Genomic DNA, 17106 nt, shown 5'->3' on the forward strand with positions numbered 1-17106 from the left:
TGTATATGTTTGCACTTTTCTTCTTTTTTCCTTTTTTTGCACTGTTTTTCAATTTGCACATTTTGTACAGTTAGTTTGTTTTTAACAATCCTTAACTTCAGCCCTTTCTTGTTGTGATTTGGTATTTTTTCTTTTTTTGCTGCTGTATCGAAATAACTTCCCAGATCTGGGATAAATTAAGAATTTCTATTCTATTCTTTATTTTTGGATGTTTTCAGCACACTATAGTTTGACACATTGAAACTACTTTTCCTATTAAAATACCAACAAAAGGCCTAATTCAGCAATATTCAACTTTCACTTTCACTTCAGCTGCTTTTACTTTGTACCCTTCAGCTGACATTTCAGCTCCTTTTATTATGCACTCTGCTGTTTTCACTTCCTGTTTGCTTGAACTCCAGCTGTAACTCACACAGCAATATGTTTGTTCTCATAACTGGTTCAAATGAGTCAACGTTCCTGCTGGAAACAGAACTTTTGTAGTTACTATGGTGCTGTTTGCAGCACCGTCTTCCTGCTTATGCCTCCCCCTTTTCTTCCTCCTCCTCCTCCTCCTCCCTGAAAGAAAAAAAAAAAAAGCATTCATCCAGCAGGGCGTGTTTCTGGTTGGCCAGCCGGTGTCTTCCTCTGCCCGGCGCAGCAGCTCCATTGGTCAGCGGCTCTCTTGAATGAAGCGCCGCAGAAGCGTGCAGCAGCAGCAGCAGCAGCAGGAGGAAGCTGTGTGGGCCGCCGCAGGGAGCGACCGACGCACAGCTAACACGACCGCCGGGCGGTGCTGCGGTGGTGGTCGGACACCGGTTATCAGTGGACCAGAGGCGGCTGGCTCTCTCCCGGAGCTCGGTGTCGGAGAGTGAATGAGGTTGATGCTGCTCTGCTGCACCTGGAAGGACGAACGCATGGGAGAGGAGGAAGGTAAGGAGCTGTGGGGGCTGCAGGGCGGGAGATGCGGAGACATCTGCTGCTGCTCCAAACACGCACCAAGCTCCGACAAAAACAAATGCAGCCTTTTGCGTTGTTTTCTGTCCGTGGATGCCGTTTTGGTGAGCAGACAACGGCGTGGCATCGGTTGATGTGCAGGTAGCGGCAGGCTGAGTGTGCAGATTGTGCTGCGACTGAAGCCATGTTTTCTCCGGGTTGATGCACCCTTCATGTTTGGATGCAGTGTTCACCCTGAGGCCACTCTCCAGTCATCTGTATCCAACATACTCTTAAGTATAAACAGGTTGTTACATGGATGGATGAAAAATAGGACTTTATGGTTACAGGGGATTTGATTCGTGCAAAATCAAACCACTTTACATGAAGCAGCTTCATGTTGTAGGCTTTAACTTCAATCAACAACATCCTCATACAGACACAGCTTTCTGATGTGGACCCTACACACCTAATAATCCTAAAAATCCCATAGACTCTCATCTATCACCTTGTATTGAGTGGTTTAGATTGAACAATCAACCTTATATCTTTCTCAGAATTAGAGAGTTGAGCTTATTTTTTTCTCCTTCTGATCATTTTAAGGGTAAATTAATGCATCGTTTTACTTCTTCTGCATGTGTAAAACATGACGAGGATACAAGACGATATTTGGGCTAAACAGTTGGTACAACAGACTGTGCATCACTGTGCAAATTTGGTTAAATTCCACTTGTGTGCACAGCAGTGTGCAGCTTATTGGATGCCGAACACTGTGACTGTGTGATTATCCTCGAACTGTCACTCAGGGCCACTGACTAGAACAAGCCACCTTTTATGCAATGTTTCTCTTTGCATTGCAGAGCGTTTAGCTTATCTGGAGCAAGGAGAAGTTATCTGAGAAATGAGTGAGGAGGGCTAGGGCATGTGTTCCTGCAGGTTACAGCTACGAAGAGAATGCAGGTGTGTTTCTGTGTGCCTTCTGTGTTCCCTCTGAGGTCAGTAGGACACGGCCATCATGCAGAGAATTTCAGTGTAGTTCAAAGATGAGGTGAGAAATTCCAATTAATGAAGAGTTGAGGTGAGAGGAGAAAGGCGTTAGCACAAACCAGACCTGCCTCTGAGCCAGTCTGAGAGCCGCAAGCTGCTCCTGCGGGCATCAAAAGAAATGATCCGACCACACAAAACCGCTGCCAAAACAGTTTTCCTGTCAACGGATGGATGAATGCTGAAGCTGCAGCGTAATGCTCTGTCTTCTCAATACACTCGCACCAACATTCACATGTCGTGCTGCAGTCAGTCATATCTTAGAACTCATGTGTATACAGAGTTTTGCTTGTTTATGGCTGCTTTGCATTTAATATGAGGGAGGAACATGTGCATATTTCTGTGTGCATTCAAAAGAATTCTTTCCTTTTTGTTATTTAGGTTGTTTTCTGTATTTGATTACCTTCTGGAGTATAATCTGTGTTGTCATGTAATTATTATTGTCAGAAATACTTGAATTTTGGAGAAGTTATTCAGCTGAGTAAATCCCCAAAAACGTTTTTCATGTTGAAATACTGCCATCTGTGTGTTGAAAAGGTGACAACATGGCCTAAAGTGTCTTTGGAATGACATTCTAATTAAAATGCAGCTTCAGGTTCAGTTAAATTCTTGACATTTTTAGGTTTTGAGAGTTAAAGTCCAGCAGTTCAGCAATAATTGCTTGGAAAAAAGTAATTCAGGGGAACATAAGGAAGAAGAGCATCTGTGTGTTGTTTGGAAACAGAAACAGCATCACCATAAACGACATGAATTCAACTGTTGTTTGTGTTTGTTGTTACTTTGCATCTCGCCTCCTCCTGCTCTTAATGTGAAGGGCGTGTGATGTGTTTTCAGGCAAATGAACCTACAGCAACAAAAACATCTGCTGTACTTAGCTTCACGGCTGCTGCTTGCTTTTGCCACTTCGTCCTTTGCAGTGAATGAGCACTCGCTGCTGCTTTCTCTTTAATGCATTACTCAGTAAATTGTCCCGACTCTGCCAAATTGCTTTTTCCTGAAACTCTAATAATAATGAACATTTTCCTCATTAGAGAATGGGAGGAGGAATCTGTGATCTGCAGCTAATACCAGTCCTCTCATGGAAGAGACTTATCAGTGAAGTTTTGTCATTCTTGTTAATTTGTTCTGTGTATCTATTGAAGTTTAAAGTGCACATGCACTTAGAGATGTTGCAGTCTGATGCTCTGATTCTTTCGAGAACCATATCACAGATGCTACGTCCGGCTTTTCTGCTCTGCTACTAATCAGGAATTTGTTTTGTTTCAGGCTGAAAGCTATTAAATAGTAATGATTAAGATTTTGCTTAAATGTTATTTTGAAATTGTTGGCAGAAAGTTTTGTTTCCATAAATGTTCTGATTTGGTGACAAACATTGCAAACTTTCCATTAAATATTTCATATAATCGTGGCTTCACCCCTGCTGGGTAAAACACTCATTAAAACTGTCTGCTGCCCGTCTGCAGGCACCAACAAACGAAGAGCCTTCCACTGTTTCTTCCATTTTTCCAGTAATGATGGAGGGTGTCAGAGACTCTGGTGATGATTTGGACTGACAGAGATAAGAGGCAGAGATAGTCTCATGCAAACTCAAACAAACAGTGTAAGATGTGTCTTGCATGTCGTTGCAGCTGGAGGAAGTTTGCCCGTCTGTGCGGGATGCAAACAGAGGATCTACGATGAGCAGTACCTCCAGGCCCTCAACACTGACTGGCACACTGTCTGCTTCAGGTACCGCTCAACACTGACTGTACACCAGCCTCAAACACGTATAGGCATCACTGTATCTTTAAATCTGCAGTAGCTTAAGTGTTGGCCTTCAGAAAAAAAAGATGTATCATCAGCTTTAAGGTTTATGTGGCAAATGTTCTATCACACAGTCGCATATTTGCATATCCAACATCTAGCCAATACTTGTGCAATATTCACTCTCTTTTAGCTCCATTTTTGGTCTCCACCAGCTCGTATGGGAAATATCTTTGTGCTCTTTAGCTGCTAAACGCTCCACTGTGTTCGTCAGCTAGTTTCAACTGTGTCTGTCTGCTGTTGAATTGTTGATTTCAAGAGCTTTTTCATTGAAATGTTCTTGTTGAAAAGGACACTGAGAGGAAACCACATTCTCATTTGACACATTATTACAACATAAATATCACTTACAGCAGCTTTAAAGGGCAACAAAGGAGTGAGTCTCTGAATGGACGGATGTGTTTCGAGGTGAAATTTGTCAAACAATTGATTAGTTGGTTGACAGAAAACTAATCGGTGAAGAGTGATGGTTGCCCTTTGTTGCATTTAAATCCCCATCTGTCTCTTTTTCTGTCATTTTTCTGCTGTTGGTCACACAAAAGAGGCGTGCAAATGAACTTAAATAATAGAAAAATATAGTTGGAACTTGATATTAATTGTGTTTAATTGTATGATTTAATGTGTTTCTTTATCATACATGATCTCTGCGTTTTGGATAATTAGCTAAAACAAACAATTTACAGATTTTAGGTTCGAATCTCGGATGTTATCACAAAAACAGCGAGTTACTAAGAAAATACCTGACAGATGACTGTGGCTTTAATATTAGCTACAGTATCTCCAGGAAATCAGTGATATCACATTTAGCTGCTGCTCTAACAGACCTGTTTTCCTGCTGAATTAAATCAGGCATGTTTGTACTTGCATGTGATGTTGGCAAAGTTTCAGGGAGTCTGAGAACAGGTGAAGTTTACTTCTAACTACACATTTTCACTCTTTTCTCCTCATTTAACCTGTCTTCTTTCAGCCTGCACTAATAACAAGAGTACCTGCACTGCCGCCTTCTTTTGTTTTCTGTGAGAAAATCTCCTTTAATTTGATATTTTCTTCTTTCTCGTGAGTGCTTGTTTTTGGAGTCTGTTTTGTGAGGCCTTGAAAACAGAGATAATAAGGCAGGTTTGGGGTATTTTTTCTGTTTGTTTTCTTGTCCTTTGAGTTCTCTAAGCATTGTTTGAATACTGTTAACAGACATAATGCTTAAAAAAATTGTTAAATTCAGTTTTGTGAAGTCGGAGTTTCATAAAAGTTGTGCTTTTTTGATTCAGTTCAGATGTGGACGATTTCTTACCAATGCAATGCATGTGTGACATCTGAACAGTAGCTCAGGCAAGAGACTGTTTCAGTGCAGTTGGTGAAAGCAATGCTTTACGAGCTCCTGTCACTCCTATTTATGACCCGCAAACATTACATCAGCATCAGGCCTTCATTCTGAAGAAGCTGGCAGTGGTTTTGAACTTGTCTTGACAGATTCTCAGTCTACTTTGTTCTTCCTTAGAAACATGACAGACCATTTCCCGCTCTTTTTTGTTGCTGTGGCTTCCTTGTACGTAATATTTACAGGAAGCTTCACCCCTGAGCTTCCTGAAAATCTCTTATGACATACAGGATGGTTAATGTTTTACTTGTACATAGACACTCATTAACCGAGAAACGTACTTTTCAAAGTTGCTCCAGACTGTTTGTCCCAATCAACCAAAGTGAACGGCTCTTACTCGGATGAAGCATCTGTTGTGTTGAGCTCTGGTGTCGGACTCTTATCTGCCATCATGATTAGAGAAGAATAGGCAGGTTTGTGTTTCAGACTTGGATTGTGGTAAATTGCGCCGCAGCATGTTGTGTGTGGGCAGAGAGATCGCATGTGTCTCTGTGTGAAAGAAATCTGTTAACGTTTTGGAATTCTAACTAGTAGAATTAGCTTTTGCTAATGAACACAAGTTGTGTCTGTGGAACTGGTCGCACTTTGGACAACAAATACACAAACTCTCATTATTTCAGCAACTGAAGATCAAATGTTGAAGACTGTTTTTTAGATAATCTGATTAGCGCAGTTGGAGTTAGCTCAGTTGTCACTGAATTTTAAATGATCAAAAGTGTATTTTTCTAAAAGACATTAAGGTGTTCTTGTCTTAAAAGTGGAATAAAGAGTAAATGTTTCATTGCTGCAGACAGGGAGGAGAGAAAAGGTTATTTAGCGTCAATACATTTGATTAAAACATTTTTTCACAGATTTACCCACACAGACAAAAATCAGACCCCACCAGTTGCTTTTCATCGTTTATCCTGACTCTGACTTTGAAAGAAAGTGTTGAAGTTCAGACTTCACTAAATCTTAATATCAACACAGTCACCTCAGGTCGTATAACACGAAGCTCAGAGCACAAGAATCAAAAGAGACTCACAGATGGTCACTAATGGCCATCGATTCTTTCAGAGCAGCAGAGTGCGATTTCAGATTTCAGCCGGCAGCTCGTGTTGAGGGTGTCATCTTTGTATGAAACATGAGATTCTTAGAGTGCATTGGAAGTACAAACAGTCAAACGATGTTATGGTGGAATTTCCCTTTACATAAAACGACATGAAATAAAAACTAAACATTTATTGATGTATACACATATATGTAGCCTTTGCACAATTTAAGTGGCGATAAATGAAAATCTGTCACATACTCATGTTTAGCATCTCATTAGTGTCATTGTTTGTTTGTGTTGTTGTTTTTAGGTTCAACAGTTCTGCAGCACAAACATCACCAAGCTCAACGACCGCTAATTATCATTAGCGCTGATACTCTCTCCCAGTTCCGCTCTAGTGGAAGTTATTTACTTAGAAAGTGGTTCTGATCTAACAAGACTGTTCTGTTTGTTGTTAATAGGACGCAGCTGTTGCTGCTGCTTTTGTCACTGATGGTCTTATGTAATATTTCCTCCTCTTTCTCTCATCTCTGTCTCGCTTCTGACGAGCAGGAGATCAAACAACTTCTCACTGAGGAATTCTCCTGAAACTTGTCGTTTGCCATTTTAATCGCTTACAGCATCAAAAATCAACCTGCGTCCGTACCTTTTGCTGAAATGATTATATACGGTGTGATCAGTAAAATTGTAACGGCCCTTTGCGCAAATGGACTCTAATTCATATGCAAGACTCATAAACGTTGCTACTCAGCAGTTTAAAAATGAAGGATTAAATGTAGCAGAACTGGAGATATCATTTTGTTTTTATGCCACACATTCTTCTGTCTTGACAAAACTGGTTGTACTGTGTATAGCGGACAATGTAGCCTGGAGTTTCACGCTTCAAGCATAGATGAGGAGAGGCTGCAGAGGTCCGGTAAACTGACATCTTTCAATCATAGTGTTACATTTACACATTTGTGAGTACGTGAGTGCTCACAAATGTGTCTCGTAGACCTTGAGTAACATAAATTGTTGTGTTTCTTGTGACCGAATGAGCACTACGGTACAAGAGCAGAAGTGTACATCCACACCACAACACATAGACGCTTAACTACTGTGCATGTATGGATCGTGTCCTCCAAGTGAACTAGAAAGTCGTGTAATAACAGCAACTATGCATTCATGGTGTCTGCAGATGTCCATGTGCGTCTTCAAGGAGCATAATCCCGTCTTAACGCCTAATTTTTTGCATTTTCAAACCACACGCTCCAGATGCTGACTGAAATGAGTACTTCACCGCTTCTGGAGCTCCAGAACACTTCATGCAACTTTTCTCACACATGCAAGACCTGCAAACAAAGTCTGACGTCTAAAATCAGTGGAGTTGCCCTTTTAATAACCCGTTTTTGTTGGAACAGCTCAAAACTTATTTTCAAAATATTGAAGTGAACCTTTGTGCACCATTTTCAAGGTTGTGGCTCGTACACAAACAAAGGGATACTGCTGGCTTCGTTTGCTGGACAAACAGCCAAACAGTGTGACTGTCATTAGCCGGATGAGCTCATGTTTGTTGTGTCAGCTCACCACAATGCAACCGCATCCTCTCTTAGTGTGTTTATCTCTCCTGAGTCAGTTCTTACTTGCTTCAGCTGCGTCAGGCTCATTTTGTTTAGGTAGACGCTGCTGGGATTTGCAGGTTTTATCTGTTCGGTTGAAATTTGCTTGAAAAGGAGGTTGTTGTTGTTATCTGCCACTAGATGATACAAAAGAGCCACATTTCACTGACGCCATCTTTACTGTCCTTATTGACTCTTTCACATTCGTGTGAAATGCTGCAGTTTAGGTTTATTTTATTCTCTTCTTTGTGGGTGTAAACGTGCAGCTGTGTCCTCAGTGTCGCGCCCCTTTTGTTGGTCTCAGCTGGTCGGCAGGTTGGCTGTCGCCACGTGGAAAACTCTCCCCTCAGTGTGTCATTAATGACTTCCCCCGGCCGGATGTCTGAATGGGAAATCTGAGGAGGGTATCTGGGCATCTGAGTCCACAAAGGGTTAGCGGTGTGTGTGTGTGTGTGTGTGTGATAAGAGAGGACGGACAGTTCGATGTGACTGTCTCAGTGAGGATGGAAGCTTGCAGCAGATCTCAGCGTGAACTCATTCCACATCTTTTTATTTGCATATTTTGGACTTTGAAAGTAAAAAGCCCTGCTCTGCATGTCTTAATAACTGTACCATCATTAAGCGCGTCGCTGATTCTGACCTGATGCAGCTCCGTCACGCTCCTTTTGAGGTGTCACATATCAGCCTGAAACTTTCAGCCCTTCTGCTCACCACGTAGCGACACAACACATATCAGAGCTGTTGAGTTAACAGCAGTGAAGCCGCGCGAGCAGCTTCATCTGTGAAAAGAGTAAGTGTTGCACTCTCCATAGAAGTCATCGTGGTGCTTCCTCATAGGGGCTCAACATGACTGGAAATTAGAGGGGATCTTCCTCAGGGAGAGCAGGAGTGTCATAGAAAAGGAGGATTTAAGATGGCTTTGCTAGAAAACTGACTAGTGGAACAGAGAGCAGAGCTTAAATCCTGACAAAAAAAAGTGCAGAGCCCAGTGCAGCAAATGTCCATGAAGAAGAAGAGCACAGGGGGGGATGCAAAATGAAAGTGCCCAGAGTGTTTTTTTTTTGGGTTTTTTTCGGGAATCCTCCCATGGGTGGAAAAAGGAAAAAAAAAAACAACCAAAAAAACTGCTCCTCAGAAAATAGCAGGAGCTGCAGGCTTCATGGGAAAATGCAGCCGCGCTCTCACTGTTTTTACATATTTCTGCCTTCTGTTTGTCCCAAAGCTACACTGCACAAACATAACAAAGACTGTTCATCAGGAGCGAAGCGATGACATTTATTTATCACCAAAAATGGGTTTTTAATTGATCTGATGCATCTCTTTATGGCTTGACTGTAGCAACTCTCATGCATCATTCAACAAAACATATTGATTATATTGTATTTCCGTCCTGGAGATTTGCTTCAGAGGTTTTCTTTGATCTTTTCCATGTTACACATGTGTTGGCGTTTGCATATTTTCTCTAGTGGTACTTTTACGGTGTTATTACAGTTGAAAGATACCCAGAAATAAGGGAGAGAGGTGCAGCAAAGGCCTCAGGATGATTCAAGGTTGGCATCGTAACTCCAGAGCCACATGTGCTTGGAAACAGCCATTCGAACCATCTTCATGTTTGTTCCTTTTTCATATGTAGCGCTATTTGTGTAGGGAAACATATGTAGCATGAACCAAATTCACATCACAGCATTTACAGCCTAAGCTGATTTGCAATGCATGTCCCCAGATAGGCCTGTAAATACACAAAACTGAACAACAAATACATGCATTAAAAAGACAAAACCCAGAACTCAACCGGAAAATAGAGATAGCAGTAGCTGAGTGTTTAGGGTGGAAACCATATCGACCCAAACGCCAAAAAGACTGTGAATTTGTTCGTCTTCCCTGCTCCTGTCTGATAAGGCAATAAAAATTATGTAATGAAAAAAAAAAGAGAAATAAAGTCGGAACACATGAGGGTACAGACTGTGAAAACACAGAAACACCATAAAATAGGCCGCAGAGGATGATTCATGACCATGAGGTCACTGAGCAGCTGATTATGTCGGCATTTATAGACGAGTTTAAGATTAGCAAGATTTGTCAAGAACACGGTAATGATGTGATCGTATCAGCTTCCTGTCAGAGTTTTCATTGTATTTGTAATTGCAGAATTGCTCCATTGTACATCATTATAAGAGGCCTGGTTGATGTAAATGCTGCTTGTGATCAAGAGGTTACACAGTAACTTAAGTGTGAAGAGATCCCAGAGCGCATGAAGCTGTTTCCAACATGAAATGATAAACAGTCTCCAACAGGTCTGAACGGATGTAAGTTTGCTTTGGCAATCATTTTAACAGGCCTCTCAGATTATAGATGTAAATCAAACATAAGGTAGTTCCTTTTCCTAACATTGAGGGTTTGACATACATTATAAAACTGTACTGCTATGAATGGCACATGATGTGACCACTGCATGGAACAGGAGATAAACTGAGCAGTAAACATGACCAGAAAACATTTCAGTATTTGATGTTGAAGAGGCCTCAGAGATGACAGCGACGCTACAGACCGGGACCAATTCTGACACCATGAGCCTCTGGGCATAGACGTTCAAGAGAGATTTTTGTCTCTTTGGATCTTTTTCTGGCTTTATATTGTCATATTCGGATCATTTTTGCATATATTTGTGGTAATTTAACATCTTTCTGTAGTCATTTGTGTCTTATGTTAATTTTTATGTCCTTATCATGATTGTAGGGTTTTTGTCTGGTAATTTTTAGTGTTTTTATGCTCAGTTTACATGTTTCTGTGATTGCATCTTTTTATAGCTGTTTCATAAAAGAAAAGCTGCTAATCATTTTAAACAGGGGTGCTGACCCAGAGGACTCCTGGCTCCTTAGGTTTAATGAGTAATCCACCCATGACTACTTTGCCATAGTCATAGAAACACCAATGCATGGGTTTTGGTGTAGGCTTAGCTATCTTTTACATTGGTTCTAATCACATTGTACTCATAAGTCAGTGATGAGATCTAGGAACACTTACATTTCTAGAAAAGCAGTCAGTGTGATTGTGAGACATTTTTTCAGACAAAACTCCAGATTCACCGGACACATTAGAATTTGAAGAAGATAGTGATCAGCAAAATTATTATCCCATTGTTGAAAGTGAAAAGATCGTAGCAGTTTACTGACTGACTTTCTGCCTACATCTTGCATAAATTTTGACCTCATGACCTTATTTACTGTACTTGTGCAGTGAGGGATTGTTTCCAGTACTTTGCCCCTAAACACACCGGTTCAGTTCTTTTAGTGTTGTTACAAAAATGTGGGTTTATTTTTTTTATGCGTTTTCATTTGTTCTCAGCCCTCATTTACTGCCTGTGTCTGCTGTTAGACTAAATCAAGGCAAACATTTTAAAAACATAACGAAAGAAATATCAGCTCATTCACAGACGACCCGACTGTCGAGGCTATTTCATGTCTTGACGCCACCTTGTTCCCAAATGTCAACACAACTAACATTTACAATCAAAACAGTGGTGACAACTATAGACTTTATAATTTAGTGTGAATTATTTATGCATATATTATTTCTGAGAAGGCCGTGCACACTCAGACTGAACATGCTTCCCTGAGAACTCTCATTAAGCAGCTCCTGGTTGAGGTTTACTGTCTTCACTGTGGATTTGAGGAGATTAAGTTGAAGTAGCTCCTGACATTAACATAGTGAAAAGGTATGAAGCATCATTATGAAAGGAGCCTGGAGTCAGTCTTAACCGCTTATTGCCTCTGGGGAAGGAAGAATAAGAGGATTTCCACTCTTGTGTTCATTAACATTCTGTATGATCTTTTTGTGTTTATGGTTTTTCTTCTGTAAATTCAGTCATTATTTTAGTTATATCATGTCAGCTGCTTACAGCAATGCAAAGTGATTGTCCTTTTTATTCCTCTGTAGCTTAATTAATATTAAAACAGCTTTAGAAATGTGCATTTTTACAGAATAAAGCCATACTTAAAATCAACACTTTTTTTTTTTTACGCTGAAAACTCGCCTGGTGCTGCAGTCTCTCTGCAGTACTCTGCAGCCCTGTCCTGCTTCCAATAAAATGTTTCTGCTTGACAGTCACTGCTCCATGAGTCGCCCCACAGGACTACAAAGACTTGTGCTTATTAAGCGCTTTAGCTAACAACCTTTTTTTACATCCAGTGTGCATCTGCAGATGATGTGCATGAAAAACAATGTGTGTTCTGATCATTGTTTTTTCTGACGTTGCTGCTGCATCAAGACTCATGTGCTTCCATATTCTGTAGTCATCAACCGCCATGAAAGTTATTGTAGTTAAAACTGTTTACACAACCTTTAGTCAAGGACGAGCTGACACAAACCCTGCAAAGGACACAGTTGTGTCTCTGTCTCTACCTCTGCACCCTGACTCACATCTGCAGGACCAAGTGTTCAAGGACCGCTTTAAAAAAACGGGTGCAGATGTGATCATTTATTGGTGAAATGTCATCTGTGCGGTGGTCTGTATCTGCGATACAGTGGACTTTGGTTAGTAACGGACACAAAGAGCTGCAGTGACTCAGCTGTTTCCACCTGCAGATAAACTCTGCCTGGTAACAGAAGCTGCAGAACTCGATGGAGGCAGCCTGGAGATGATTCATGTGTCGGATTGTTTACCAAATTAATTTAGAAATCAGATCTTGATGCTTAATGTTGACCCTGAACTCTTACAGTGTTGATGCTTGGTAACGATAATGAGGTAATGTTGTGAAAACTGAAGAGTCCTTAAGGAAAACGAAGTCATTGTGGGGGCTGAATGATTTCTAAACAGGAGATTTAATAAGCAAACAGAGCTGCATAGTCTGAGTGATGTTTAGTACAACTGAAACATTCACTCAGTTAACTAATTACTTCTTTGACAGAAGACAAACACAATTTCTTGTGATAGTTCATTAATCATTATTAATTATTCAATGATTAATCATTATTTCTTTAGATGCATTTCAAGCACTTATGTCAAACCTTTTCTGGTTCTTACTGCCTAAATTTGAGCATTTGTTGTTTTTCTTTATCATACATGCTATTAAACTATTAGGAGAAAAGTGAAATGCTGTTACCTGAGGTTTGTTCATCTCATTTCAACTCTACTTAAACATGTCAGGAAGCACTCAGGAAGGGAACACAGGGCTTGGCCCAGGCTTTGTTTATCCGGGCAGGAGAACTGCTGACCCAGACTGGGGATATTCTTGAGTGGTGCAAAGAGCACTCTGAGGAGCTCCCAAATCTGACCAACACATCCTCTGCAGAGGAAGCAGAGTTTGGAGACTCAGGGGAAGCTTCACCCATATCCAGGTCAGAGGTCACTGAGGTAGTCAAGAAACTCTTCAGCTGCATTGCGCCAGGTGGGATGGACATTTGCCCTGAGATGGCAATCGCTTTGGACACTGTTGGGCTGTTTTGGCTGACACTCCTATTCAGTGTCACATGGAGGTCAAGAACATTTTCTTTGGAGTTGCAGACCATGATGGAGGTTCCCATTTTTAAAAAGGGATTCATGCTGCTCAACATTCCCAGTTTATTCCTGCTTATTCAAGTGAGATTCCAATCAGTTGTCAAATCTCAGATTCAGGAGCAATAATATGTTCTCGCCATGAAACAGTAGACCAGCGCTTTACCCTTGCAATGTTCTTGAGTAGGTTATGGGAGTTTGGCTATCTAGTCCATATGTGATTTTGGAATCTGCTACGGTCGGCCCTTGTCTTAGATTCTGTTTGTGATATGAAATGAAATGAAATGAAATGAAAAATACTTTATTCATCCCAGAAGGGAAATTCAATGTCCATGGACGGGCTCTCCAGACGCAGTCAAAGTGAGGAGGATATCCAGTTTGGCAACCCTCAGAGTTGCATCTCTGCTTTTTGCAGATGACAAGGTTCTGTTGGCCTCATCAGACTGTGCCCATCAGCACACACTAGCATGGTTTCTAGCCGAATGTGAAGAATCTGAGGCCATAGTTCTCTACTGGAAACTGCTAGATTGCTCCCTCTGGGTCAGGGGTGACTTGCTTTCCCAGGTAAAGAAGTTTCATTACCTTAGGGTTTTGTTCATGAGTGATAGGAAACAGAAGCATGAGATGGACAGATGGATTGAGGCCATATCAGCAGTAACGTAATGGTGATATTGCGCTGGACTGTCATGGTGAGAAGGAAACTGAGACAGAAGGAGCCAGTCTCCATTTCCCAGTTGATCTATGTTTCCACCCTCACCTATGGTCATGAGCTCTAGGTAGTGACGGAGAGAATGAGATCATGAGTACAAGTGGCCGATATGAGTTTCCTCTGTAGGATGGCTCCACCTTAGAGCTAGGGTGAAGAACTTTGACATCCGGGTGGAGCTTGGAGTAGAGGAACCAACTGAAGTGGTTTGAGTATCTGACTAGGATGCCTCCTGGGCACCTTCCTTTGAAGGTTTTCCAGGCAGCTTCTGGGAAGAGACATGGGTGTAGATCCAGAGATTGCAAGAGGGATTACATATCTCATCTGTTCTGGGAACATCTAGGGATCCCCCAGGAGGAACTGGAAAATATTGCTTAGGTGAGGGATGTCTGTAATGACCTACTTAGCCTCCTGCCACTGTGACTCAACCCTGAATCAGTTGGGAAAAAAATGGATGAACGTATGTAGGTCCAAAGAGTGGATATTGAAAGTAGTCCACCAACTTCATTTGTTCAGCTAGATACTTAAGTATTTTATACACAATATTTTATTTAGGCTAATGACAAAAACTACATGTTTTCAAGGTTTTTGTCTTTAAAAACAGTGTCACCATCCTATTTCTTGGTAGTTCCTCTTTCACATATCTTTGACATTTCTTCATCTGCTGTTGGCCAGAAGCTGATACTAGCTGACTGTGTTCAGTGTATCAGTAAGGATCAAGAGTGTTTCTGGGTCAAGGTGCTTGACTGATGACTCAGCTGCTTAGTTTGAGGCTGCTGGAACTGTTCAGTGTCTGAGAGTGAGGTTACACTTCACCACCTGTGATAAAGAGGAGCTGTTGTCTCACTTCACTTCACCGCATCCTTGAGGAAAATTAAGCACTTCAGTGCTCCTGTTAGGAGGTTGGTAAATCTAATTATTTGAGTGGAGGTGGAAGAGTGTGATAGAAGACGGATAACAGGAAGATTTGATTTGTGCTGCTAGAATCTTTAAATGGTTTGGCAAGTGCAGGAAATGGGCTCTTCACTTGACTGTAAGCACAGTGTTCATGAGGTTTAAAATGAAGGAATGAGCTGCCATGCGGTGGGCAGGGCTGCGGTGGGCGAAGCCTGTGTTGTCACAGGGTCAAGTCTGCTCCCGGAGGACGAGCAGGGAGGACAGGAAATAGCTGATAGAGAAGTGTGACCCCTCCGTGCAGCTGCACTGAGAGAGGAAGCCGAGGAAGGGAGCGACAGAGCAGAGAGCGAAAGAGAGAAGCGACACTGATGCTTTTGACAGTGAGGCTGTGAGGCCGAGCGAGCAGTGCGAGTTAAACATCAGAGTTGCTGACATGAGTCTGTCTTCGGACTGTCAAAACAAGACCTTCACTCCCACGGGTGACATGTCAGCAAAGAACCAACGCAGAAGGAGGCAACTGCAGTCCAGAATGTAAGTGCACAGATGAATGTATGTTTGCTGACTTTATGGTTCAATGATGATGTAACTCCAGCCTCAAAGAGTGAAGCTGAACTTAAACTTCTAACAAAGGCATTGTAACTCAAACTGCACTTACTCACTCTGACTGTATCACATAGCGTTTCTCAGCAGATGTAGTTAAAAATAAAAGTAAGTGTTGTAGTCTGTAGAACAAGGCTGCAACAAACCATTAATTTTACTATTAAATATTGTATTGAATGAGTAGTTTCTTGGTGTAGAAAACTGTGAAATATAGCTATTACATTCCCCCTGCGAACAAGATGACGTCTTGTTTTGTCCCAAGAATATTAATTAAGGGCCGCTATGTGACTGTGTACCACTTTGTGCAAATTCTCACATTGGAGAATTTGGAACCATCAGATCTTCTGTATTTTGATCATTTTTGCTCAATAAATTAGTTAAAGGATTTACTGATTATTTTATTAGTTGGTGATTTTATTTTTAAATGATAAACAATCCACTAATTGTTAAAGTACTGACATTGAACTTAACAGAAAATACAGATAAGAGTTTATGGCACACAGAAGTTGCCACTAATGATGATTAATTTTATGTTTTATTATCAATGACTTGAGTAATCATCTTGTCTATAAAATACCAGAAACTGTTATGTTTGTCTGACCAACAGTCCAAAACCCAAAGATACTCAATTAAGAGACTTAATTAAAGCAGTAAATCCTCATGACAGAAAACTACAACATTGTTGTGTTTGATTGCACAAACCACAAACTGTGATGATCAGTCAGGTGGGTCAGCTGACTGGGAGCCCAGCTGTGTTTCACTTCTTCTAATTTCTGAATCTGAAACTTTTAAACTAAAAAAAATTTTTTTTAGAAAATCCCCCAAAAACCCAGCATCACAACTCAATGTTTAAAATACAGAAATTACATTAAGTTTCTCTATTGTGATCCACAGTATCCAGTAATGTACAGTACACAGTGTGCCAGAGGGATGTAGTAACTGAAATTCGCTCATTTCTCTTTAAGCTCTCTCTCAGTTCCCCAAATAAAACAACCCACATCAGTCCAGTTTATCACACTTCTGTCTCACTGGAGGCAAAAATCACTAATTTATTGCGACTTCCCTCTTTTCAAAGCCCGACAGTGAATCAAACCCCGACTGTCCCACATGTGACCGACGTCGTGTGTCGTGTCGACTTTTGTTTTTGTCTCTGTCCTGTTTGTCTGAGATGTTAGAGTTACTTACATCATCATCAGCATGAGAAACATACGGGTCTCAAACAGGACGGAGACGCAGACATGAGAGTGATTTGAAGTTTTAAAGTAGTTTTTTTTTGGTCTTAATGAAGCTGTGTGTGTCAGAGGAGCATCTCACTGAATATGTAGTTTGCCAAGAAAGTGTGTTTCACTTGTTTTTGTTTATACGTTTTTTGTTTTTTTTTTGCATATATGAGAAAGAAATAACTGAGAAATCAAGATCCTGCATGGCAGCCATTTGTTCACTCCAGTTAATCCTTCATCCCCCTGTGAAGCTAAACATCCATGTAGAGCTGTTTTTAATTGTTTTTCAAAGGTCTATATAGAAGAATTAATTGCTGTTTCCTAACTCTTAGTGCTGTATTCTGTGAAATCTGCTCTTTTGTTATGTTCGGTGTCGTAACAAAGCGGCTCAGTGATGTAACCCATTTTCTTTAATGCTTGC

General features: G+C 41.0%; 1 protein-coding gene across 2 annotated transcripts in view; it reads left to right on the forward strand.

Annotated features, from left to right (window-relative positions):
- Positions 1-769: 769 nt before the first annotated feature.
- Positions 770-17106, forward strand: part of limk1a (LIM domain kinase 1a) — a 57490-nt gene continuing 41153 nt past the window's right edge. Inside the window, exons 1-2 of one of the 2 annotated variants that reach the window (XM_008276346.1) lie at positions 770-912; positions 3588-3687. In XM_008276346.1, coding sequence (XP_008274568.1) covers positions 855-912; positions 3588-3687 — 158 coding nt within the window. In that variant the 5' untranslated portion in view covers positions 770-854. Of the gene's footprint in view, positions 913-3587; positions 3688-15115; positions 15397-17106 lie in introns of those variants that run through there. The other variant, XM_008276347.1, reaches the window with a different exon arrangement.

This window comes from Stegastes partitus, unplaced genomic scaffold (genome assembly GCF_000690725.1).
Source record: "Stegastes partitus isolate 25-593 unplaced genomic scaffold, Stegastes_partitus-1.0.2 Scaffold69, whole genome shotgun sequence".
NCBI classification, from domain to species: domain Eukaryota; kingdom Metazoa; phylum Chordata; class Actinopteri; family Pomacentridae; genus Stegastes; species Stegastes partitus.